The sequence below is a fragment of the Oncorhynchus gorbuscha genome, linkage group LG13 (genome assembly GCF_021184085.1).
Source record: "Oncorhynchus gorbuscha isolate QuinsamMale2020 ecotype Even-year linkage group LG13, OgorEven_v1.0, whole genome shotgun sequence".
NCBI lineage: Eukaryota > Metazoa > Chordata > Actinopteri > Salmoniformes > Salmonidae > Oncorhynchus > Oncorhynchus gorbuscha.
This window is the reverse complement of record NC_060185.1, coordinates 101,396,681-101,424,442: the sequence shown is the minus strand read 5'-3', so window position 1 is coordinate 101,424,442 and position 27,762 is coordinate 101,396,681. Positions and strand designations below refer to the sequence as shown.

The 27,762-nt window shown below is 44.9% G+C and overlaps 1 protein-coding gene across 2 annotated transcripts in view; it reads right to left on the bottom strand.

The window, feature by feature from the left end:
• LOC123994229 (highly divergent homeobox-like) overlaps positions 1-27,762 on the bottom strand; it is a 77,507-nt gene that overhangs the window by 25,159 nt on the left and 24,586 nt on the right. The window contains exons 2-3 of one of the 2 annotated variants that reach the window (XM_046296767.1): positions 20,627-20,820; positions 5,272-5,418 (exon numbers count right to left, since the gene is read on the bottom strand). In XM_046296767.1, coding sequence (XP_046152723.1) covers positions 5,272-5,418; positions 20,627-20,695 — 216 coding nt within the window. In that variant the 5' untranslated portion in view covers positions 20,696-20,820. Of the gene's footprint in view, positions 1-5,271; positions 5,419-20,626; positions 21,057-27,762 lie in introns of those variants that run through there. The other variant, XM_046296768.1, reaches the window with a different exon arrangement.

Genomic DNA, 27,762 nt, shown 5'->3' with positions numbered 1-27,762 from the left:
CACCACTACTACTACCACCACCACACTACTACTACCACTACCACTACTACCACCACTACTACCACCACCACTACCACCACTACCACCACTACTACCACCACTACTACCACTACTACCACCACAGTAAAATGAGTCCTATATCGACATATCCTGAAAGGCCACTCTGCAAGGACGAAGCCACTGCTCCAAAACCACCATAAAAAAGACAGACTATGGTTTGCAACTGCACATGGGGACAAAGATAGTACTTTTTGGATAAATGTCCTCTGGTCTTATGAAACAAAAATATAACTGTTTGGCCATAATGACCATCGTTATGTTTGGAGGAAAAAGGGGGAGGCTTGCAAGCCGAAGAACACTATCCCAACCGTGAAGCACGGGGGTGGCAGCATCATGTTGTGGGGGTGATTTGCTGCAGGAGGGACTGGTGCACTTCACAAAATAGATGGCATCATGAGGGAGGAAAATTATGTTGATATATAGAAGCAACATCTCAAGACATCAATCAGGAAGTTAAAGCTTGGTCGCATATGGGTATTCCAAATAGACAATGACCCCAAGCATACTTCCAAAGTTGTGGCAAAATAGCTTAAGGACAAGACAAGGTATTGGAGTGGCCATCAAAGCCCTGACCTCAATGCTATAGAAAGTTTGTGGGCAGAACTGAAAAAGCGTGTGTGAGCAAGGAGGCCTACAAACCTGACTCAGTTACACCAGCTCTGTCAGGAGGAATGGACCAAAATTCACTCAACTTGTTGTGGGAAGCTTGTGGAAGGCTACCCGAAACATATGACCCAAGATAAACAATTTAAAGGCAATGCTACCAAATACTAATTGAGTGTATGTAAACTTTCGACCCACTGGGAATGTGATGAAATAAAAGCTGAAATAAATCACTCACGCTACAGTCATGGCCAAATGTTTAGAGAATTAATTCATTTTCACAGTCTGCTGCCTCAGTTTGTATGATGGCAATTTGCATATACTCCAGAATGTTATGACGAGTAATCAGATGAATTGCAATTAATTGCAAAGTCCCTCTTTGCCATTCAAATGAACTGAATCCCCAAAAAACATTTCCACTGCATTTCAGCCCTGTTAAACACAGCTGTGAGTGTTGACGAGGACAAGGCTGGAGATCACTCTGTCATGCTGATTGAGTTCAAATAACAGACTGGAAGCTTCAAAGGAGGGTGGTGCATGGAATCATTATTCTTCCTCTGTCAACCATGGTTGCCTGCAAGGAAACGAGCCTTCATCAGTGCTTTGCACAAAAAGGGCTTCACAGGCAAGGATATTGCTGCCAGTAAGATTGAACCTAAATCAACAATTTATCGAATCATCAAGAAATTCAAGGACAGCGGTTAAATTGTTGTGAAGGCGGCTTCAGGATGCCTAAGAAAGTCCAGCAAGCGCCAGGACCGTCTCCTAAAGTTGATTCAGCTGCGGGATCGGGGCACCACCAGTACAGAGCTTGCTCAGGAATAGCAGCAGGCAGGTGTGAGTTGAGTACATCTGCATGCACAGCGAGGCGAAGACTTTTGGAGGATGGCCTGGTGTCAAGAAGGGCAGCAAAGGAGCAAATCCAGGGAAAACAGTGGGGACAGACTGATATTCTGCAAAAGGTACAGGGATTGGACTGCTGAGGACTGGGGTAAATTAATTTTCTCTGAATCCCCTTTACGATCGTTTGGGGCATCCGGAAAAAAGCTTGTCCGGAGAAGACAAGGTGAACGCTACCATCAGTCCTGTGTCATGCCAACAGTAAAGCATCCTGAGACCATTCATGTGTGGGGTTGCTTCTCAGCCAAGGGAGTGGGTTCACTCACAATTTTGCCTAAGAACACAGCCATGAATAAAGAATGGTACCAACACATCCTCCGAGAGCAACTTCTCCCCAACCATCCAGGAGCAGTCTTGTGACCAACAATGCCTTTTCCAGCATGATGGAGCACCTTGCCATAAGGCAAAAGTGAAAACTAAGTGGCTCGGGGAACAAAACATCGATATTATAGGTCCATGGCCAGGAAACTCCCCAGACCTTAATCCCATTGAGAACTTGTGGTCAATCCTCAAGAGGCGGGTGGACAAACATAAACCCACAAATTCTGACAAACTCCAAGCATTGATTATGCAAGAATGGGCTGCCATCAGTCAGGATGTGTACGCCTATGTAGATATTCCATAAAAACTCAGCTGTTTCCAGCTACAATAGTAATTTACAACATTAACAAATGTCTACACTGTATTTCTGATCAATTTGATGTTATTTTAGCGGGCAAAAAATGTGCTTTTCTTTCAAAAACAAGGAAATTTCAAAGTGACCCCAAACATTTGAACGGTAATATATGTATGCATGCATGTATATAGTACCAGTCAAAAGCTTACACACCTACTCATTCCAGGGTTTCTTTATTTTGATATTGTAGAATAATAGTGAAGACATCAAAACTATGAAATCACACATGAATCATGTAGTAACCAAAGTGTTAAACAAATCAAAATATATTTTATATTTGAGATTCTTCAAAGTAGCTTTGCACACTCTTGACATTCTCTCAACCAGGTTCATGAGGTAGTCACCTGGAACGCATTTCAATTAACAGGTGTGCCTTGTTAAGTTAATTTGTGGAATTTAATTTCTTCTTAATGCGTTTTAGCAAATTAGTTGTGTGTTTGAGCCAATCAGTTGTGTTGTGACAAGGTAGGGTTGGTATACAGAAGATATCCCTATTTGGTAAAAAAAAACACATTACGGCAAGAACAGCTCAAATAAGAGAAACGAGAGTCCATCATTACTTTAATGACAAAACAAAAACTGGTTCGAATTTTTATTATTATTATTTATTTTTTAAGTGAAATATCACATTTACATAGGTATTCAAACTCTTTACTCAGTACTTTGATGAAGCACCTTTGGCAGCGATTAAAGACTGGAGTCTTCTTGGGTATGACGCTACAAGCTTGGCACACCTGTATTTGGGGAGTTTCTCCCATTCTTCTCTGCAGATCCTCTCAAGCTCTGTCAGGATGGATGGGGAGCGTCGCTGCACAGCTATTTTCAGATCTCTCCAGAGATGTTCGATCAGTTTCAAGTCCGGACTATGGCTGGGCACCTCAAGGACATTCAAAAAGACTTGTCCGGAAGCCACTCCTGCGTTGTCTTGGCTGTGTGCTTAGGGTTGTTGTCTGGTTGGAAGGTGAACATTTGCCTCAGTCTGAGGTCCTGAGCAGATTTTCATCAAGGATCTCTCTGTACTTTGCGCCATTCACCTTTCCCTCGATCCTGACTAGTCTCCCAGTCCCTGCTGCTGTAAAAACATCCCCACAACATGATGCTGCCACCACCATGCTTCACCTTAGGGATGGTGCCAGGTTTCCTCCAGATGTGACACTTGGCATTCAGGCCAAAGACTTCAATCTTGGTTACATCAGAACAGAGAATCTTCTTTCTCATGGTCTGAGAGCCCTTTAGGTGCCTTTTGGCAAATTCCAAGAGGGCTGTCATTTGCCTTTTACTAAAGAGTGGCTTCTGTCTGGCCACTCTACTATAAAGTCCTGATTGGTGGAGTGCTGAGATGGCTGTGCTTCTGGAAGGTTCTCCCATCTCCACTGAGGAACTCTGGAGCTCTGTGAGAGTGACCATCGGGTTCTTGGTCACCTCCCTGACCAAGGGCCTTCTTCCTCGATTGCTCAGTTTGGCTGAGCGACCAGCTCTAGGAAGAGCCTTGGTGTTTCCAAACTTCTTTCATTTAATAATGATGGAGGCCACTGTGTTCTTGGGGACCTTCAATGCTGCAGAATGATGGAGGCCACTGTGTTCTTGGGGATTCAAGAATGATGGAGGCCACTGTGTTCTTGGGGACCTTCAATGCTGCAGATTTTTTTGTACCCTTCCCCAGATCTGTGCCTGGACACAATCCTGTCTCGGAGCTCTATGGACAATTTATTTGACCTCATGGATTGGTTTTTGCTCTGACATGCACTGTCAACTGTGGGACCTTATATAGGCAGGTGTTTGCCTATCCAAATCATGTCCAATCTATTTACTTTACCACAGGTGGACTCCAATCAAGTTGTACAAACAATGATAATTAATCAATGGAAACAGGATGCACTTGAGCTCAATTGAGTCTCATAGCAAACAGTCTGAATACTTATGTAACTAAGGAAAATGTGTTTTGTATGTACTTTCCGAATTCACTGTATGTATGCATGTATGTGTGTATATAGACAACCCTTCAAATTGGCTATTTCAACCACACCCATTGCTGACAGGTATATAAAATGGAGCACACCGCCATGCAATCTCCAAAGATATGTGGACGCCTAATCGGTTGAGGGCTGGGTTCTGTGCAGGCCAAGCAAGTTCTTCCACACCAATCTCGACAAACCATATCTGTATGGACCACGCTTTGTGCATGGGGCATTGCCATGCTGAAACAGGAAAGGGCCTTCCCCAAACTGTTGTCACAAAGTTGGAAGCACATTCTGGAATTCTGGAATGTAATTGTATGCTGTAGCATTAATATTTCCCCTCACTTCAACTAAGGGGCCCGAAACTTTATTGTTGGCACTATACATTGGGACAGGTAGTGTTCTCCTGGCATCCGCCAAACCCAGATTAATCTGTCAGACGGTGAAGCGTGATTCATCACTCCAGAGAACACGTTTCCACAGCTCCAGAGTCCAATGGCGTTGAGCTTTACACCACTCCAGCCAACGCTTGTCATTGCGCATGGTGATCTTAGGCTTGTGTGTGGCTGCTATGCCATGGAAACCCATTTCACGAAGCACCCGACTAACAATTATTGTGCTGACGTTGCTTCCAGAGGCAGTTCGGAACTCGGTAGTGAGTGTTGCAACCGAGGACAGACAATGTTTATGTGCTACGTGCTTCAGCACTCTGCGGTCCAGTTCTGTGAGCTTGTGTGGTCTACCACTTCACGACTGAGCCATTGTTGCTCCTAGATGTTTCCACTTCACAATAACAGCACTTTAAAATCAACTCTACCATCACATGCACTACAAAAAAAAACACTTAAACAGCCTCTTGCTAGGTGCACACAAAACAAATCTACATTTCTCAATTTTCCCAGAACCCAAAAGTTGTCTCCTGGTGTGGTTTAAGCACGTTTGTGGACTTACCCAATTGAGTTGTTTTTCAATTAAAGTGTGACTGAGAGCAAAAACTGAGGAAAACAGAAACCTGGAAAAACAAAAAAACTGAAAAAACAAAAGCATTTCTGAGATTTATAGAGCCCTACATACCCGCACCACACTGAAGTCCAGCTTGGTCTCCTGAGAACACTGAAGGATCAGCTGGAAGCAGCTCTTGCTCTGATTGGTCATCCCGTTGTCATAGTAGCTATCCAGGACTCGCTGCTGCTCCAGTGTGAACACAGACCGCAGGTTCATCTGACAAACACATGTAATTGGTCAATAAACTAGCCAATGAAAACAACATTGAGTTCACTAATCATATCACATTTTATTGATCACATACACATGGTTAGCAGATGTTAATGGGAGTGTAGCGAAATGCTTGTGCTTCTAGTTCCGACCATGCAGTAATATCTAACAAGTAATTTAACAATTTCACAACAACTACCTTATACACACAAACGTAAGGGACGGATAAGAATATGTACATAAAAATATATGAATGAGTGATGGCCGTATGGCATAGGCAAGATGCAGTAGATTGTATAGAACAGTACATACAGTTGAAGTCAGAAGTTTACACACACTTAGGTTGGAGTCATTAAAACTCGTTTTTCAACCACTCCACACATTTCTTGTTAACAAACTATAGATGTGGCAAGTCGGTTAGGACATCAACTTTGTCCATGACAAGTAATTTTTCCAACAATTGTTTACAGACAGATTATTTCACTTATAATTCACTGTATCACAATTCCAGTGGGTCAGAAGTTTACATACACTAAGTTGGCTGTGCCTTTAAACAGGTTGGAAAATTCCATAAAATTATGTCATGGCCTTAGAAGCTTCTGAAAGGCTAATTGAGATCATTTGAGTAAATTTGAGGTGTACCTGTGGATTTATTTCAAGGCCACCTTCAAACTAGGTGCCTTTTTGTTTGACATCATAAGAAAATCAAAAGAAATCAGCCAAGACCTTTGAAAAATAATTGTAGACCTACACAAGTCTGGTTCATCCTTGGGAGCAATTTCCAAACGCCTGAAGGTACCACGTTCATCTGTACACAAACAATAGTACACAAGTATAAACACCATGGGACCACGCAGCCGTCATACCGCTCAGGAAGGAGACGTGTTTTGTCTCCTAGAGATGAATGTACTTTGGTGCAAAAAGTTCAAATCAATCCCAGAACAACAGTGCAGGACCTTGTGAAGATGCTGGAGGAAACAGGGACAAAAGTATCTATATCCACAGTAAAATGAGTCCAATATCAACATAACCTGAAAGGCCGTTCAACAAGGAAGAAGCCGCTGCTCCAAAACCGCCATAAAAAAAAACAGTTTGTTTGGAGGAAGAAGGGGAGGCTTGCAAGCCGAAGTACACCATCCCAACCGTGAAGCATGGGGGTGGCAGCATCATGTTGTCGGGGTGCTCAGCTGCGGGAGGGACTGGTGCACATCACAAAATAGATGGCATCATGAGGGAGGAAAATTATGTTGATATATTGAAGCAACATCTCAAGACATCAGTCAGGAAGTTAAAGCTTGGTTGCAAATAATTATTCCAAATGGACAACGACCCCAAGCATACTTCCAAAGTTGTGGCAAATGGCTTAAGGACAACAAAGTCAAGGTATTGGAGTAGCCATCACAAAGCCCTGACCTCAATCCTCTAGAAAGTTTGTGGGCAGAACTGAAAAAGTGTCTGTGAGCAAGGAGTCCCTCAAACCTGACTCAGTTACACCAGCTCTGTCAGGAGGAATGGGCCAAAATTCACCCAACTTATTGTGGGAAGCTTCTGGAAGGCTACCCGAAACGTTTGATCCAAGTTAAACAATTTAAAGGCAATGCTACCAAATACTAATTGATAAGGGAGTGTATTTAAACTTCTGACCCACTGGGAATGTGCTGAAAAATAAAAGCTGAAATAAATAATTCTCTCTACTATTATTCTCACATTTCACATTCTTAAAATAAAGTGGTGATACTAACGGACCTAAAACAGAGAGTTTTTACTAGGATAAAATGTCAGAAATTGTGAAAAGTTTAGATGAGTGATGTTGGTTATGTAAACATTATTAAAGTGGCGTTATATATAACGTGACTAATGACAGACATAGGCAAGATGCTGTAGATGGTATAGAACAGTATATACATATGAGATGAGTAATGTTTGTTATGTAAACTAGCTCTTCCCTTCAACCACAAATGTGCTTCTAGTCTGTACCCAGTCTGTATGTACACCTACAGTGGGGCAAAAAAGTATTTAGTCAGCCACCAATTGTGCAAGTTCTCCCACTTAAAAAGATGAGAGAAGCCTGTAATTTTCATCATAGGTACACTTCAACTATGACAGACAAAATTAGAAAAAAAAATCCAGAAAATCACATTGTAGGATTTTTTAAATGTTTTTTTGTTTATTAAGTTTTACACACACACAAATATAAATAATATACTCAACTAGAACAAAAAATACAAATAAAAATACAAATAAAAAAATAGCTTTGAAGATACCATACTTTAGACAAGTTAAACACACCAGGCAGAAAGCTAGAGGTTAAAGGGCAATCTATAGTACAGGGACAGAGCAAACACCTCCCCATTGTTCCTGTAAACAGTCAAGGGATAAGGGTGGAGAAATGCAACCACTCACAGAGAGTCATGGCCACAGACCGACCATCCACTGGACCAAAAATAAAGTTTACAATGCTTTAAAATAAAAAATAGAATGATTATTCATGTAGGCGTGAACAAAGTGTAAAAATAACTGGGAAAAACAAGCTCACACTTCAGTCTCTGCCTGGGCAAGATGAACAAGGCATCCGCGGATCACAATCAATAAGCACATGGACCTTAATGCCCCCCCAGCAAAAACACAGAGAGAGGCTCCTCCAACCCTTAAGTCACAGGGGGGTCAAATACAGACTGATTTTAGTATTAATTGGAATGCCATCAGAGGATGGACTGTTTAAAGTAAGACCGGAATGGAGCCCAAGCCTCATCAAACAGTTTGGGGTTCCCACGTGAATTGAATTGAATTTCTTTCTAGTTTCAGAGAGCACAACACATCCCTCACCCAATATTTATAAGATGGGGGAGCTGCCATCTTCCAGTTCTGTAGTATTAGCCGTCTAGCTAAAAGAGTTGTATAAGCAACAGTGTCCAACTGGAGTCTTGATAGGGGGGTACCTATGGGCAGTACTTCAAAAAGGGCTGTAAGGGGAGATGGATCTATAATAGTGTCATATATATCAGAGAAACATTTAAATATTAATTCCCAGAAACCTGACAGTTTATGACAGCCCCAAAACATATGCAACAGTGTGGCTGGTTCCACTTTACATCTGACACAGGTAGGATCAAAATCAGAGAATATTCTTCCAAGTTTGGCCCCCGACCAGTGAATACGGTGAACCACCTTGAATTGAATGAGGCTGTGTCTAGTGCTAAAAGAGGACGAGTGCACCCTGTGCAGCACAGATTCCCAGGCGTCTTCCCCAAGTTCCTCCCCCAAATCCTTTTCCCATCGAGTCTTTAAAGGCACCAAAGAAGGGTTCTGTAAGTCATGAATGATTGCATATACATCTGAAATTGCACCCCTAGGAAGCTTGTTCAACTCCAAGATGCTCTCTATAGCTGTATTCGCAGGCCTATTGGGAAATCCAGGTGTGTTAGCTCTGACAAAGTTTCTAGTCTGGAGATAGCGGAAAAAGTGGGATTGGGGGAGATTGAACTTTTCCTGCAGCTGAGAAAAAGAGGCAAATGTATCATCAAATAATAATTGGTCTAGCGAGGAGAGGCCTAGTGAGTGCCAAATGCCAAAAGCCCCATCATTCAAAGATGGAGGAAATAAAATGTTCTGATTGATTGGGCCTGATAGAGAAAAGCCTCGGAGGCTAAAGGCTAAACGGAACTGATTCCAAATTTTAAGAGACTGCTTTACAATTGGGTTGACACACCTTTTGCCTAGGGACACTGGGAGAGACGAGCACAACACAGAGGAAAGTGCTGCAGGTTTACACGATTCAGACTCCATCTGGACCCAGAGTGGTCTAGGGCCAGTAGGATCAGTCTGCAGCCAGTACAGAACGGCTCTGAAATTTGCAGCCCAGTAGTATGTCTGAAAATTTGGTAGAGCTAAATCCCCCAATGACCTAGGCTTCTGTAAATGTTTTCTACCAATCCGTGGTACCTTGCCATCCCAAATAAAATGCATGACTGTTTGATCCAGTGAAATAAAAAAATATTTTGGAATAAAAATGGGTAAACATTGAAATAAATATAAAGATTTGGGCAACACATTCATTTTAATGAAATGAATCCTTCCGATAAGAGAAAGAGGTAGCGAATTCCAAAAAGTAAAAGATTGTTTCAAGCTGTCTGCTAGAGCAACAAAGTTTTCCTGAAACAAATTTGAATATTTCCTTGTCACTTTTACTCCCAAGTAGGTGAATTCCCGGACAATCCTAAACTGAGAACTTGTAAAAGAAAACTTTAAAACTTTAAAGCAGCCTTGTTTACCGGAAAAAGCTCACTCTTGCCTAGATTCAGCTTGTACCCTGAGATTGATCCAAACTTTTTAAGAACAGATAGGGCACGTGGCAATGAGGTATCGGGGTTGGAGATAAACAAAAGGAGGTCGTCATCACATAGCGAGACTTTCTGCTCCCAGCCCACCCTGATTATACCTTGAATGGTATCATTAGAGCGTAGTGCAATGGCGAGAGGCTCGATTGCCAAAGCAAACAACAAGGGGGAGAGTGGACAACCCTGTCTGGATCCGCGGTGCAAGGGAAAATAGTCAGAGGACAAGTTATAAGTCCGTACCGAAGCCATGGGGGAAAAATAAAGAATCTTTATCCACCCTATGAATTTGGGGCCAAAGCCAAATCTATAAAGGTCAGCTGTTAGGTAATCCCACTCAACACGGTCAAACACTTTTTCGGCATCAAGTGAGACCACCACTTCCGGGTCCTCCGACGCTGGGGAGTGCAGTATATTCATAAGGCGCGTAATATTGAAGAATAAATGCCTATTTCTCACAAAGCCAGTCTGGTCAGAGTGTATGACTTGGTGCAGCAAGCCTTCCATACGGATGGCTAAAAGCTTAGCTAGGATTTTGTAATCACAGTTTAAAAGCGAGATTGGGCGATAGAAAGAACCCCTCCACATTCCAGGGGGTCTTTGTTTTTCTTTAGTAGTAATGAAATTGAATGAAATTGAAGCCTGATAAAGACTAGGCGGTAGCTTTGAAGGATTGAGGCACTCTGCAAATAGTTGAGACAAGAATGGGCAAAGCAGACCAGAAAACGTCCTGTAAAATTCGGTTGGAAAACCGTCTGGACCCGGTGATTCCACTTTTCATTGCGGACACTGCTGTGGCAATCTCCTCAAGCGTAAATTCTTCTTCTAGACAGTCATGGGAGTCTGTATCAATTGAAGGCATATTCAAGTCATTAAAGAAGGAGTCAATCAGCAAAGGGTCTTGAGGGGATTCAGAGGTGTATAGCGCAGAGTAAAATTGTTTAAATTGATCATTGATCTCTTTATGTCTAACTGTGGTGGCACCAGACGGGGTCCTTACTTGTGGGATTAAACGTGAGGCCTCAGATTTACGGATCTGATGCGCAAGGAGTTTACTGGCCTTGTCGCCTTGTTCATAGACTTTGTATCGAGCTCGCAATAGTAACTGTTCAGCTTGCCTGGTAGAAAGCTCATCAAATTCAGATTGGAGCAGTTGGCGCTCTTTATGCAGATCAGAGGAAGGATCTGTAGCATATTTCTCATCCAATGTGGCTATGGACTCGCTCAGGTCCCAAAGTCGCTGGGAGCGAACTCTGTTTTGGTTGGCTGTATAAGAAATAATTTGGCCACGTACGTATGCTTTGAGAGACTCCCATATGGTAGAGTAGGACAAGGTGATTTCAGAAGAAATGAAATTGACAAACTCCTTATCTGAGAGTAAAATGTGTTTGAGGCGCCATTGATAATACATAGGAGGTCGCTGGGGAAACTCTAGTTCAAGCACTAATGGTGAATGGTCAGTGATAACAACACTCTCGTAAGTACACTGCCGAAGGTTAGGCAGAAGTTTTTTGTCCAAAAAGAATGAATCATTCCTGGAGTATGTTTGATGAACATGAGAATAAAAGGAATACTGTCTTTCTGTAGGATGTAGGAAACGCCAGGCCTCAAACATAGCATATTTCTGAAGAAAGGATTGAATAAGTAGGGCACATTTAGATGGGCCTGTATTTGTTTGTGAGGATTGGGGACATTTTACAGTTGAAATCCACCCTAAAATCAACAAATGAGAATCTAAATTGGGAATAGCAGACAGAAAGGAAGAAATGAAACGTGTGTCATCCCAATTGGGAGCATAAACACTAGCCAAGACAAGAGGGGTAGAAAACAGTTCACCGGTTACTATGACGTATCGTCCCTGAGGATCAGCAATAACCTCAGAAGCTACAAAGGGAGTAGCTTTATCAACCAGAATAGCAGCATCTCTTGATTTACTATGAAAGTTCGAGTGGAACACTTGACCAACCCAGTTCTTACGCATCCTAAAATGCTCACCAGTCCTCAAGTGAGTCTCTTGTAGAAATGCAATATTTGCATTCAAACCCTTTAAGTGTGTCAACACCCTCTTACGCTTCACCGAGTTGTTGACCCCTTTAGGGTTCCATAAAATGTATTTGCTCGCATTATTTCAGCCCCTCTGGGCATTCCCGTTATTCAACCCTGTCATTAGAGCATAGAATGGAAAAGCAATGAGCGCCCAAAACCCCCAGAATAATTTGTCACACGGTGGTAAATGTTTGGAAAAAGTACAGGAAAAAAAAGACAGAATTACAACATTAGAACTGAACAATTCAACCTGCCCCCCCACCCCCTCCCCCCATCCCAGACAATACCTCCCCAAACGAGGTACAAGCCTAAATAGAACATGTTCTCTTCGCACAGTATGTCTGTGAGAGTGCGGTCTTAAACCTAAACCCACAGTCCCGCTCTTTAAAGTCCCGTTTTGTAAGTGGATCTAGCAGCAAAAAGAAAGATTTCAAGGCGAATCCCTTGTGCAAACGGAATGACAAAAGCACCACTTGTAGATGTATATAATTTATATTCCCAGTCTTATAACAGGCATTGAGAGGGAAAATAAATAAAATGTATAAAGGCTCTCAGCCAGAAATCTAATTTGAAGTAAGGAAATCATAGTAAGACAATCACAAATAAGAGTAATTATAATAGTAGTCTAGTTGACGCTTAGACGTGTGCGCAATGTTGAACGTTTGCTGGGCATAAATGACGCTCAAAACTTTAAAAATTAAAGTGAGACCCCAAAAACCGTGTAGCCTCGGGAGACATTTACTGTTTACTGGGTCAATGCAAACGGATGCAGTAAACAAATAAACAAAAATATTTTGAGTCACTGAGACACTGTGTAAACAAACTAAATCGGTGAGCGAGAAGCCTAGAAACACAGGAGTTAAGTAAAACCTTAATACAATTACATTTAAATGACTGAATGCTTGTAAGGCACGCACACTAGATGATCAAAACATTAGATCACATCAAATAAGCTTGAATAGTTTTGCCAACTATACAAGACTTTTTAATTACCGTTTCTATTTTTGTTTTTTTACCTCAACTTTTTCACTCCGGACACTTTATCTGGACACGATTCGTCAGGACCTCCAACAGCCGAAGCTAAGTAGTAACATTAACATGATGCCTTCTAATTGTAGTCGCTGTACTCACCTTACAGCGAGGATAGCTGTGCTACAAGCCCAGCTTCAGATGCAATCGTTAGGCAAGGGTAATTTCAGTGTAGGAAATGATGAAACAGCGTCTGTGCCACCAGTAAGTACAGATAGAAGTATAAATCCCCTGGCACAGTCCCCGCAGCCGGACAACCTTCTCACGGTTTCTGGAAGGAAATGCTGTAGGAACGCTCAACCGGTGTCGCTCATTCAGCCGACAGAAACTTTCAACTGGTTTTCAGAGTCAGAGGCTGAGTCTTCTCTGGTCTCTACTCCTCCCGTTACGGGGTCTGAGACGCCGAAGCTTCCCACCATTAGCTCTGACAAATTGAAAACTCTAGTCATTGGCGACTCCATTACCCGCAGTATTAGACTTAAAACGAATCATCCAGCGATCATACACTGTTTACCAGGGGGCAGAGCTACCGACGTTAAGGCTAATCTGAAGATGGTGCTGGCTAAAGCTAAAACTGATGAGTGTAGAGAGTATAGAGATATTGTTATCCACGTCGGCACCAACAATGTTAGGATGAAACAGTCAGAGAGCTTCTGCGTGTAAATCAGCTAGAAAGATGTGTCGGCATCGAGTAATTGTCTCTGGCCCCCTCCCAGTTAGGGGGAGTGATGAGCTCTACAGCAGATTCTCACAACTCAATCGCTGGTTGAAAACTGTTTTCTGCCCCTCCCAAAAGATAGAATTTGTAGATAATTGGCCCTATTTCTGGGACTCACCCACAAACAGGACCAAGCCTGACCTGCTGAGGAGTGACGGACTCCATCCTAGCTGGAGGGGTGCTCTCATCTTATCTACCAACATAGACAGGACTCTAACTCCTCTAGCTCCACAATGAGATAGGGTGCAGGCCAGGCAGCAGGCTGTTAGCCAGCCTGCCAGCATAGTGGAGTCTGCCACTAGCACAGTCAGTGTAGTCAGCTCAGTTATCACCATTGAGACCGTGTCTGTGCCTCGACCAAGGTTGGGCAAAACTAAACATGGCAGTGTTCGCCTTACCAATCTCACTAGAATAAAGACCTCCTCCATTCCTGCCATTATTGAAAGAGATCATGATACCTCACATCTCAAAATAGGGCTACTTAATGTTAGATCCCTTACTTCAAAGGCAATTATAGTCAATGAACTAATCACTGATCATAATCTTGATGTGATTGGCCTGACTGAAACATGGCTTAAGCCTGATGAATTTACTGTGTTAAATGAGGCCTCACCTCCTGACTACACTAGTGACCATATCCCCCGTGCATCCCGCAAAGGCGGAGGTGTTGCTGACATTTACGATAGCAAATTTCAATTGACAAAAAAAGAATGACGTTTTCGTCTTTTGAGCTTCTAGTCATGAAATCTATGCAGCTTACTCAATCACTTTTTATAGCTACTGTTTACAGGCCTCCTGGGCCATATACAGCGTTCCTCACTGAGTTCCCTGAATTCCTATCGGACCTTGTAGTCATAACAGATAATATTCTAATCTTTGGTGACTTTAATATTCACATGGAAAAGTCCACAGACCCACTCCAAAAGGCTTTCGGAGCCATCATCGACTCAGTGGGATTTGTCCTACATGTCTCTGGACCCACTCACTGTCACAGTCATACGCTGGACCTAGTTTTGTCCCATGGAATAAATGTTGTGGATCTTAATGTTTTTCCTCATAATCCTGGACAATCGATCCACCATTTTATTACGTTTGCAATTGAAACAAATAATCTGCTCAGACCCCAACCAAGGAACATCAAAAGTCGTGCTATAAATTCACAGACAACACAAAGATTCCTTGATGTCCTTCCAGAACCCCTCTGTCTACCCAAGGATGCCAGAGGACAAAAATCAGTTAACCACCAAACTGAGGAACTCAATTTAACCTTGCGCAATACCCTAGATGCAGTTGCACCCCTAAAAACTAAAACCATATTTCATAAGAAACTAGCATCCCTGGTACACAGAAAATACCCGAGCTCTGAAGCAAGCTTCCAGACAATTGGAATGGACATGGCGCAACACCAAACTGGAAGTCTATTTTTCTTAATTGAGGAAAATAAGAACAATCCGAAAGTCCTTTTTGATAATTGGAAAGACAGTACCAGTGATAAATTCATTAACCTTTGAGGAAAAGATTATGATTATTAGAAAGCAAATTACAGCCCTTTAAATCTGCTGCTGAGCCAGGACCTAGGATCATCCTATCTTTACAATGATGAAAATAAATGGCCTCTAAAATCAAGCTGCTCACTGGAAAATAGAAAAGGCTATGTTGAACATAATAAACGCTCTCTATCCACCGGATGTGTACCAAACTCACTAAAAGTGGCAGTGATAAAGCCTTCCTGAAGACAAACAATGTATATGAATCTTCCATTCCTCTCAAAAATGCTTCAGTCTGGTTTTAGACCCCATCATAGCACTGAGACGGCACTTGTGAAGTTGGTAAATGACATTTTAATGGCATCGGATCGAGGCTCTGCATCTGTCCTCATGCTCCTAGACCTTAGTGCTGCTTTTGATACCATCAATCACCACATTCTTTTGGAGAGATTGGAAACCCAAATTGGTCTACACGGACATGTTCTGGCCTGGTTTGGATCTTATCTGTCGGAACGATATCAGTTTGTCTCTGTGAATGGTTTGTCCTCTGACAAATCAACTGTAAATTTCGGTGTTCCTCAAGGTTCCGTTTTAGGGCCACTATTGTTTTCACTATATATTTTACCTCTTGGGGATGTTATTCGAAAACATAATGTTAACTTTCACTACTATGCGGATGACACACAGCTGTACATTTCAATGAAACATGGTGAAGCCCCAAAATTGCCCTTGCTAGAAACATGTGTTTCAGACATAAGGAAGTGGATGGCTGCAAACGTTCTACTTTTAAACTCGGACAAAAACAGAGATACTTGTTCTAGGTCCCAAGAAACAAAGAGATCTTCTGTTGAATCTGACAATTAATCTTAATGGTTGTACAGTCGTCTCAAATAAAACTGAAGGACCTCGGCGTTACTCTGGACCCTGATCTCTCTTTTGAAGAACATATCAAGACCATTTCAAGGACAGCTTTTTGCAAAAATCAGAAACTTTGTCAAAAAATGAGGCAGAAAAATTATCCATGCTTTTGTCACTTCTAGGTTAGACTACTGCAATGCTCTACTTTCCGGCTACCAGGATAAAGCACTAAATAAATTTCAGTTAGTGCTAAATACGGCTGCTAGAACCCTGACTAGAACCAACAAATTGGATCATATTACTCCAGTGCTAGCCTCTCTACACTGGCTTCCTGTCAAAGCAAGGGCTGATTTCAAGGTTTTACTGCTAACCTACAAAGCATTACATGGGCTTGCTCCTACCTCTCTCTCTAATTTGGTCCTGCCGTACATACCTACACGTACGCTATGGTCACAAGACACAGGCCTCCTAATTGTCCCTAGACTTTCTAAGCAAACAGCTGGAGGCAGGGCTTTCTCCTATAGAGCTCCATTTTTATGGAACGGTCTGCCTACCCATGTGAGAGACGCAAACTCGGTCTCAACCTTTAAGGCTTTACTGAAGACTCATCTCTTCAGTGGGTCATACGATTGAGTGTAGTCTGTCCCAGGAGTGGGAGGGTGAACGGAAAGGCTCTGGAGCAACGAACCGCCCTTGCTGTCTCTGCCTGGCCAGTTCCCCTCTTTCCACTGGGATTCTCTGCCTCTAACCCTATTACAGGGGCTGAGTCACTGGCCTACTGGGGCTCTCTCATGCCGTCCCTAGAAGGGGTGCGTCACCTGAGTGGGTTGATTCACTGATGTGGTCATCCTGTCTGGGTTGGCACCCCCCTTGGGTTGTGCCATGGCGGAGATCTTTGTGGGCTATACTCAGCCTTGTCTCAGGATAATATAATAATAATATAATAATATATGCCATTTAGCAGACGCTTTTATCCAAAGCGACTTACAGTCATGTGTGCATACATTCTACGTATGGGTGGTCCCGGAGATCGAACCCACTACCCTGGCGTTACAAGCGCCATGCTCTACCAACTGAGCTACAGAAGGACAGAAGGAAGGTAAGTTGGTGGTTGAAGATATCCATCTAGTGGTGTGGGGGCTGTGCTTTGGCAAAGTGGGTGGGGTGGGGTTATATCCTTCCTGTTTGGCCCTCTCCGGGGGTGTCCTCGTATGGGGCCACAGTGTCTCCTGACCCCTCCTGTCTCAGCCTCTAGTATTTATGCTGCAGTAGTTTGTGTCGGGGGGCTAGGGTCAGTTTGTTATATCTGGAGTCCTATTCGGTGTCCTGTGTGAATCTAAGTGTACGTTCCCCAATTCTCTCCTTCTGTCTTTCTTTCTCTCTTTTGGAGGACCTGAGCCCTAGGACCATGCCCCAGGACTACCTGACATGATGACTCCTTGCTGTCCCCAGTCCACCTGGCCGTGCTGCTGCTCCAGTTTCAACTGTTCTGCCTTACTATTATTCGACCATGCTGGTCATTTATGAACATTTGAACATCTTGGCCATGTTCTGTTATAATCTCCACCCGGCACAGCCAGAAGAGGACTGGCCACCTCACATAGCCTGGTTCCTCTCTAGGTTTCTTCCTAGGTTTTGGCCTTTCTAGGGAGTTTTTCCTAGCCACCGTGCTTCTACACCTGCATTGCTTGCTGTTTGGGGTTTTAGGCTGGGTTTATGTACAGCACTTTGAGATATCAGCTGATGTACAAAGGGCTATATAAATACATTTTATTTTATTTGATTTAGCCTGTTATATCTAAACATAATTGTACCACAGGTGGGTTACTTACTATCCACAGTTGCTGAACTGTGAGCATATTCAAGACTTCTTGATGTGACATTGAATGTGAGCCATAGCCTCATCCGGAGATTCAAATGTGAAGTCTTCATGAGATAGCCATAAACGGGTCCGGAATCGCAGTCCATACTTCACACTTGGATGGTCCCGAAGTACTCGTTTGGCCTGTCCGAAAGCTGCGCGCTGCCTGGAAACAGTGGGGGAGTAGTCCTGGTAGATGGAGAAGCTCTGTCCTTGAAAGCTCAGAGTGGTATTGCGGGCTCGTCGGAGGATCTCCATCTTCTCATGAAAAAAGTGCACTCGAAGAATGTCATGGGGCCTCTCCCCATCCCGGGGCTTTGGGCGCAGCGACCGGTGGGCTCGATCAATCAGGGGCTTTTCATCTAAGGCAAGAACATCCTTCAGCAGCCCTGAAACTAAATCCGTGGCGCGATGCATTCCGCTGACTCTGGGACCGATACAAGTCTCAGATTATTGCGGGAGAGAATCCCTCTAAACTCACACAGCTCTCCTTCACCTTTTTCAAATCCGCAGCTAGGTGTTTAACTTCAGCCTCCAGGGATGTAGTTAAATCGGAGACATTACTAGCGGAGGTCTCCAGTGCTGCAATCGTTGTAGTGTGTGACGCAGTTGTTTTGAGTAATGTGATTGCTGGCACAGGCTCGTTCCACAGGATGGTTAAATCTGCTTTTAAAGTATCAGAAACCTCCTGTATTCTGGCCTCAATCGTAGCAACCACCTGTGTTTTCATTTAAACTATCTCAGAGCATAGTAGTTTGATGGCCTCGAGAATGTTCATTTCAGCACCGCCAGGCCAAGCCGCACCCCCGGGTAAAGTGTGCGTCCCCGGGCCCTCAGACTCAGGAGAGGGCGGTGATGAGAGCGGGTCTTGTAGGCCGGGTTTTCTCAAAATCATGCTTTTGGCCTTATGTTTGGTCAACCTGCTGACATTCAGAAGCAAAGTAGGTCTTGGTTTTTACGGAAAGGGATCACCAAATTAATATTTGAAAATAAATACGGTTCTGCTGCAAAATTCACAAACTTTAAGAATACCACGGGAGCAAACGGAAAACACGTCAGTCGCACATGGCATCCTTCCTATCCCCCACATTGTAGGATTTTTAATGAATTGATTTGCAAATTATGGTGGAAAATAAGTATTTGGTCAATAACAAAAGTTTCTCAATACTTTGTTATATACCCTTTGTTGGCAATGACAAGGGGTCAAATATTTTCTGTAAGTCTTCACAAGGTTTTCACACACTGTTGCTGGTATTTTGGCCCATTCCTCCATGCAGATCTCCTCTAGAGCAGTGATGTTTTGGGGCCGTTGCTGGGCAACACAGACTTTCAACTCCCCTCAAAGATTTTCTATGGGGTTGAGATCTGGAGACTGGCTAGGCCACTCCAGGACCTTGAAATGCTTCTTACGAAGCCGCTCCTTCGTTGCCCGGGCGGTGTGTTTGGGATCATTTTCATGCTGAAAGATTCTTTGTCCTCCAAACACGACGAGTTGAGTTTTTAACAAAAAGTTTTATTTTGGTTTCATCTGACCATATGACATTCTCCCAATCTTCTTCTGGATCATCCAAATGCTCTCTAGCAAACTTCAGACGGGCCTGGACATGTCTGGCTTAAGCAGGATTTGAGTCCCTGGCGGCGTAGTGTGTTACTGATGGTAGGCTTTGTTACTTTGTTCTCAGAGCTCTGCAGGTCATTCACTAGGTCCCCCCGTGTGGTTCTGGGATTTTTGCTCAACGTTCTTGTGATCATTTTGACCCCACGGGGTGAGATCTTGCGTGGAGCCCCAGATCGAGGGAGATTATCAGTGGTCTTGTATGTCTTACATTTCCTAATAATTGCTCCCACAGTTGATTTCTTCAAACCAAGTTGCTTACCTTCATTAAAAATCCTACAATGTGATGTTCTCATTTTGTCTGTCATAGTTGAAGTGTACCTATGATGAAAATTACAGGCCTCTCATCTTTTTAAGTGGGAGAACTTGCACAATTGGTGGCTGACTAAATACTTTTTTGCTCTACTGTATATACACAGTGGACAAAACATCGACATAGCTTTTACCTGGTCAGTCTACGATTCCTTATTGATGTCACTTGTTAAATCCACTTCAATCAGTGTGGGGGAAGAGACAGGTTAATGAAGGATTTTTAAGCCTTGAGACAATTGAGAAATGGAACACCGTCCTAATATTGAGTTTCATCCCCTCAGAACAGCCTCAATTCATCTGGGCATGGATTCTACAAGGTATCGAAAGCGTTCCACAGGGATGCTGGTCCATGTTGACTCCACAAGGTATCGAAAGCGTTCCACAGGGATGCTGGTCCCATGTTGACTCTACAAAGTGTTGAAAGCGTTCCACAGGGATGCTGGCCCATGTTGACTCTACAAGGTGTTGAAAGCGTTCCACAGGGATGCTGGCCCATGTTGACTCTACAAGGTATCGAAAGCGTTCCACAGGGATGCTGGCCCATGTTGACTCCAATGCTTCCCAGTTTTGTCAAGTTGGCTGGATGTCATTTGGGTGGTGGACCATTCTTGATTACACGGGAAACTGTTGAGTGTGAAAAATCGAGCAGCGTTGCAGTTCTTGACACAAACCGGTGCGCTTGGCACCTACTACCATATCCTGTTCAAAGACACTTTCATCTTCCGATTCACCCTCTGAATTCTCAAAGGCTTGAAATTCCTTCTTTAACCTGTCTCCTCCACTGACTGAAGTGGATTTAACAGGTGACATCAATAAAAGATCATAGACTGACCAGGTGAATCCAAGTGAAAGCTATGTTATAGAAAGAGCAGGTGTTCCTAATGTTTTGTGCACTCAGTGTATGTAATAGGTACATTAGAATATAAAGGCCCAGGTGATGGTTTCTCTACTTACTGTCTGCAGGCCTCGTTTCTCCTGCCATTCCTCCATACTGCTGCTACTGCAGGGGGGCAGATCAGCCATACAGCAGAACCACGAGCAGGGCCAGGCCTATCTATCCATCTGTCCGGGGGTTGTGGTGGTCTGGCTGGACATGCTAGCTCAGTCTTCCGGGCTGCAGGGTGCGGTGTCTTTGTCTCCCTGAGGTTCTGCAAGACACGAGAGCGTCATCAGTTAGAGTGGAATCAATGGAAACGTTATGAACCAGAACATCTCATTTTAGCTTTTCCATAATAGACTGCTTTATATGTTTATATTTATAGTTGTCATATTTTTATAACATCACACTTATTCTATGGTGGTGTGTTTTAATCATAGAGAATGATAGACTGCCAGCAGAAAACCACCCTGCATACCACTGCTGGCTTGCTTCTGAAGCTAAGCAGAGTCGGTCCTGGTCAGTCCCTGGATGGGAGACCAGATGCTGCTGGAAGTGGTGTTGGAGGGCCAGTAGGAGGCACTCCTTCCCAATGCCCCAGGGCTGTGATTGGGCACACTGCCCTGTGTAGGGTGCTGTCTTTCGGATGGGATGTTAAACAGGTGTCTTGACTCTCTGAGGTCATTAAAGATCCCATGGCACTTATCGTAAGAGTAGGGGTGTTAACCTCAGTGTCCTGGCTAAATTCCCAATCTGGCCATCAAACCATCACGGTCCCCTAATAATTCCCAGTTTACAATTGGCTCATTCATCCCAGGTTAATGAGAATGTGTTCTTAGTCAACTTACCTGGTAAAATAATGGATAAATAAAAAATGGATGTGTGGGCATGGGCAGCACCATTGAGGCCATCTCCATTTTGAAGTGGTACATTTTTTGCTTCTACTAATTCTATGAGTTGGTAATCAAACTGAAAGGGTGCATACTGCCCCTTGGAGGGTGTTGTCTGAACAGGTATAAAGACAAGGTTGGTGATTTACTGTCACCTCCAGTTATGGAATGTTTGCTCACAAGATAGTATAATTCATTGGCTGATCCCTCCCAATGACCTGGATGGAATTATGTGATCCTTCCTTAACCCATAGGAAGTCCCACCCAGTTGACTACTTCAAAGTGGTGAGAGTCCTCAATGGCGCTGCCCATGTTAAAACTGGCTTTTAGGCACTAGTGATCACTATGGTTTTAATAGACTGGAAGAGAGTTGTCACTTGACCATCACATGAAATGAAATTGGACAGGTAACACACCTGTGGACATTTCATACACTCAGATTATAAAACTATAGAAGTAAAGTAGACCTGGATCAGAGCTAGCTAGCTGAGTGGGACCTGGATCAAAGCTAACTTAGCTAGCTGAGTGGGACCTGGATCAGAGCTAACTTAGCTAGCTGAGTGGGACCTGGATCAGAGCTAACTTAGCTAGTTGAGTGGGACCTGGATCAGAGCTAACTTAGCTAGTTGAGTGGGACCTGGATCAGAGCTAACTTAGCTAGTTGAGTGGGACCTGGATCAGAGCTAACTTAGCTAGTTGAGTGGGACCTGGATCAGAGCTAGCTAGCTGAGTGGGACCTGGATCAGAGCACTCTAAATGAGTGGGACCTGGATCAAAGCTAACTTAGCTAGCTGAGTGGGACCTGGATCAGAGCTAACTTAGCTAGTTGAGTGGGACCTGGATCAGAGCTAACTTAGCTAGTTGAGTGGGACCTGGATCAGAGCTAATTTAGCTAGTTGAGTGGGACCTGGATCAGAGCTAATTTAGCTAGTTGAGTGGGACCTGGATCAGAGCTAACTTACCTAGTTGAGTGGGACCTGGATCAGAGCTAGCTGGTTGAGTGGGACCTGGAACAGATTTAGCTAGTTGTGTGGGACCTGGATCAGAGCAAACTAGATGAGTGGGACCAGGATCAGAGCTAACTAAATGAGAGGGACCAGGATCAGAGCTAACTAAATGAGTGGGAGCTGGATCAGAGCTACCTAGATGAGTGGGACCTGGATCAGAGCTAATGTAGCTAGCTGAGTGGGACCTGGATCAGAGCTAACTTAGCTAGTTGAGTGGGACCTGGATCAGAGCTAACTTAGCTTGCTGAGTGGGACCTGGATCAGAGCTAATTTAGCTAGTTGAGTGGGACCTGGATCAGAGCTAGCTGATGAGTGGGACCTGGATCAGAGCTAGCTGATGAGTGGGACCTGGATCAGAGCTAGCTGATGAGTGGGACCAGGATCAGAGCTAGCTGATGAGTGGGACCTGGATTAGAGCTAGCTGATGAGTGGGACCTGGATCAAAGCTAACTTAGCTAGCTGAGTGGGACCTGGATCAGAGCTAGCTGATGAGTGGGACCTGGATCAAAGCTAACTTAGCTAGCTGAGTGGGACCTGGATCAGAGCTAACATAGCTAGCTGAGTGGGACCTGGATCAGATTTAGCTAGTTGAGTGGGACCTGGATCAGATTTAGCTAGTTGTGTGGGACCTGGATCAGATTTAGCTAGTTGAGTGGGACCTGAATCAGAGCTAACTTAGCTAGCTGTGTGGGACCTGGATCAGAGCAAGCTGATGAGTGGGACCTGGATCAGAGCTAGCTAGCTGAGTGGGACCTGGATCAGAGCTAGCTAGCTGAGTGGGACCTGGATCAGAGCTAACTTAGCTAGCTGAGTGGGACCTGGATCAGAGCTAATTTAGCTAGTTGAGTGGGACCTGGATCAGAGCTAGCTGATGAGTGGGACCTTGATCAGAGCTAGCTTAGCTGAGTGGGACCTGGATCAGAGCTAGCTAGCTGAGTGGGACCTGGATCAGAGCTAACTTACCTAGTTGAGTGGGACCTGGATCAGAGCTAACTTACCTAGTTGAGAGGGACCTGGATCAGAGCTAGCTAGCTGAGTGGACCTGGATCAGAGCTAACTTAGCTAGCTGAGTGGGACCTGAATCAGAGCTAGCTAGCTGAGTGGGACCTGGATCAGAGCAAACTAAATGAGTGGGACCTGGATCAAAGCTAACTTAGCTAGCTGAGTGGGACCTGGATCAGAGCTAACTTAGCTAGTTGAGTGGGACCTGGATCAGAGCTAACTTAGCTAGTTGAGTGGGACCTGGATCAGAGCTAACTTAGCTAGTTGAGTGGGACCTGGATCAGAGCTAATTTAGCTAGTTGAGTGGGACCTGGATCAGAGCTAGCTGGTTGAGTGGGACCTGGAACAGATTTAGCTAGTTGTGTGGGACCTGGAACAGAGCAAACTAGATGAGTGGGACCAGGATCAGAGCTAACTAAATGAGAGGGAGCTGGATCAGAGCTAACTAAATGAGTGGGAGCTGGATCAGAGCTACCTAGATGAGTGGGACCTGGATCAGAGCTAACTAGATGAGTGGGACATGGATCAGAGCTAACGTAGCTAGCTGAGTGGGACCTGGATCAGATTTAGCTAGTTGTGTGGGACCTGGATCAGAGCTACCTAGATGAGTGGGACCTGGATCAGAGCTAACTAGATGAGTGGGACATGGATCACAGCTAACGTAGCTAGCTGAGTGGGACCTGGATCAGAGCTAATTTAGCTTGCTGAGTGGGACCTGGATCAGAGCTAACTTAGCTAGCTGAGTGGGACCTGGATCAGAGCTAGCTGATGAGTGGGACCTGGATCAGAGCTAGCTGATGAGTGGGACCTGGATCAGAGCTAGCTGATGAGTGGGACCTGGATCAGAGCTAGCTGATGAGTGGGACCTGGATCAAAGCTAACTTAGCTAGCTGAGTGGGACCTGGATCAGAGCTAACATAGCTAGCTGAGTGGGACCTGGATCAGATTTAGCTAGTTGAGTGGAACCTGGATCAGATTTAGCTAGTTGTGTGGGACCTGGATCAGATTTAGCTAGTTGAGTGGGACCTGAATCAGAGCTAACTTAGCTAGCTGTGTGGGACCTGGATCAGAGCAAGCTGATGAGTGGGACCTGGATCAGAGCTAGCTAGCTGAGTGGGACCTGGATCAGAGCTAATTTAGCTAGTTGAGTGGGACCTGGATCAGAGCTAGCTGATGAGTGGGACCTTGATCAGAGCTAACTTAGCTAGCTGAGTGGGACCTGGATCAGAGCTAGCTGATGAGTGGGACCTGGATCAGAGCTAGCTAGCTGAGTGGGACCTGGATCAGAGCTAGTAAGCTGAGTGGGACCTGGATCAGAGCTAACTTAGCTAGCTGAGTGGGACCTGAATCAGAGCTAACTTCGCTAGCTGTGTGGGACCTGGATCAGAGCTAGTTAGCTGAGTGGGACCTGGATCAGAGCTAACTTAGCTAGCTGAGTGGGACCTGGATCAGAGCTAGCTGATGAGTGGGACCTGGATCAGAGCTAGCTAGCTGAGTGGGACCTGGATCAGAGCTAACTTACCTAGTTGAGTGGGACCTGGATCAGAGCTAACTTACCTAGTTGAGAGGGACCTGGATCAGAGCTAGTAAGCTGAGTGGGACCTGGATCAGAGCTAGTAAGCTGAGTGGGACCTGGATCAGAGCTAACTTAGCTAGCTGAGTGGGACCTGAATCAGAGCTAACTTCGCTAGCTGAGTGGGACCTGAATCAGAGCTAACTTCGCTAGCTGTGTGGGACCTGGATCAGAGCTAGTTAGCTGAGTGGGACCTGGATCAGAGCTAACTTAGCTAGCTGAGTGGGACCTGGATCAGAGCTAATTTAGCTAGTTGAGTGGGACCTGGATCAGAGCTAATTTAGCTAGTTGAGTGGGACCTGGATCAGAGCTAGCTAGCTGAGTGGGACCTGGATCAGAGCTAGCTGATGAGTGGGACCTGGATCAGAGCTAGCTAGCTGAGTGGGACCTGGATCAGAGCTAACTTACCTAGTTGAGTGGGACCTGGATCAGAGCTAACTTAGCTAGCTGAGTGGGACCTGAATCAGAGCTAACTTCGCTAGCTGTGTGGGACCTGGATCAGAGCTAGTTAGCTGAGTGGGACCTGGATCAGAGCTAACTTAGCTAGCTGAGTGGGACCTGGATCAGAGCTAATTTAGCTAGTTGAGTGGGACCTGGATCAGAGCTAATTTAGCTAGTTGAGTGGGACCTGGATCAGAGCTAGCTAGCTGAGTGGGACCTGGATCAGAGCTAGCTGATGAGTGGGACCTGGATCAGAGCTAGCTGATGAGTGGGACCTGGATCAAAGCTAACTTAGCTAGCTGAGTGGGATCTGGATCAGAGCTAACTTCGCTAGCTGTGTGGGACCTTGATCAGAGCTAGTTAGCTGAGTGGGACCTGGATCAGAGCTAATTTAGCTAGTTGAGTGGGATCTGGATCAGAGCTAATTTAGCTAGTTGAGTGGGACCTGGATCAGAGCTAACTTAGCTAGCTGAGTAGGACCTGGATCAGATGTAGCTAGTTGTGTGGGACCTGGATCAGAGCTAACTGATGAGTGGCACCTGGATCAGAGCTAACTTAGCTCGCTGAGTGGGACCTAGATCAGAGCTAACTTAGCTAGCTGCGTGGGACCTGGATCAGAGCTAACTTAGCTAGCTGAGTGGGACCTGGATCAGAGCTAACTTAGCTCGCTGAGTGGGACCTGGATCAGAGGTAACTTAGCTAGCTGAGTGGGACCTGAATCAGAGCTAGCTAGCTGAGTGGGACTTGGATCAGAGCAAACTAAATGAGTGGGACCTGGATCAAAGCTAACTTAGCTAGCTGAGTGGGACCTGGATCAGAGCTAACTTAGCTAGTTGAGTGGGACCTGGATCAGAGCTAACTTAGCTAGTTGAGTGAGACCTGGATCAGAGCTAATTTAGCTAGTTGAGTGGGACCTGGATCAGAGCTAACTTACCTAGTTGAGTGGGACCTGGATCAGAGCTAATTTAGCTAGTTGAGTGGGACCTGGATCAGAGCTAGCTGGTTGAGTGGGACCTGGAACAGATTTAGCTAGTTGAGTGGGACCTGGATCAGAGCTAATTTAGCTAGTTGAGTGGGACCTGGATCAGAGCTAGCTGGTTGAGTGGGACCTGGAACAGATTTAGCTAGTTGTGTGGGACCTGGAACAGAGCAAACTAGATGAGTGGGACCAGGATCAGAGCTAACTAAATGAGAGGGAGCTGGATCAGAGCTAACTAAATGAGTGGGAGCTGGATCAGAGCTACCTAGATGAGTGGGACCTGGATCAGAGCTACCTAGATGAGTGGGACATGGATCAGAGCTAACGTAGCTAGCTGAGTGGGACCTGGATCAGATTTAGCTAGTTGTATGGGACCTGGATCAGAGCTACCTAGATGAGTGGGACCTGGATCAGAGCTAACTAGATGAGTGGGACATGGATCACAGCTAACGTAGCTAGCTGAGTGGGACATGGATCAGAGCTAATTTAGCTTGCTGAGTGGGACCTGGATCAGAGCTAATTTAGCTAGTTGAGTGGGACCTGGATCAGAGCTAACATAGCTAGCTGTGTGGGACCAGGATCAGAGCAAGCTGATGAGTGGGACCTGGATCAGAGCTAGCTAGCTGAGTGGGACCTGGATCAGAGCTAATTTAGCTAGTTGAGTGGGACCTGGATCAGAGCTAGCTGATGAGTGGGACCTTGATCAGAGCTAGCTTAGCTGAGTGGGACCTGGATCAGAGCTAGTTAACTGAGTGGGACCTGGATCAGAGCTAACTTAGCTAGCTGAGTGGGACCTGGATCAGAGCTAGCTGATGAGTGGGACCTGGATCAGAGCTAGCTAGCTGAGTGGGACCTGGATCAGAGCTAACTTACCTAGTTGAGTGGGACCTGGATCAGAGCTAACTTACCTAGTTGAGTGGGACCTGGATCAGAGCTAATTTATCTAGTTGAGAGGGACCTGGATCAGAGCTAGCTAGCTGAGTGGGACCTGGATCAGAGCTAGTAAGCTGAGTGGGACCTGGATCAGAGCTAACTTAGCTAGCTGAGTGGGACCTGAATCAGAGCTAACTTCGCTAGCTGTGTGGGACCTGGATCAGAGCTAGTTAGCTGAGTGGGGCCTGGATCAGAGCTAACTTAGCTAGCTGAGTGGGACCTGGATCAGAGCTAGCTGATGAGTGGGACCTGGATCAGAGCTAACTTACCTAGTTGAGTGGGACCTGGATCAGAGCTAACTTACCTAGTTGAGTGGGACCTGGATCAGAGCTAACTTACCTAGTTGAGAGGGACCTGGATCAGAGCTAGTAAGCTGAGTGGGACCTGG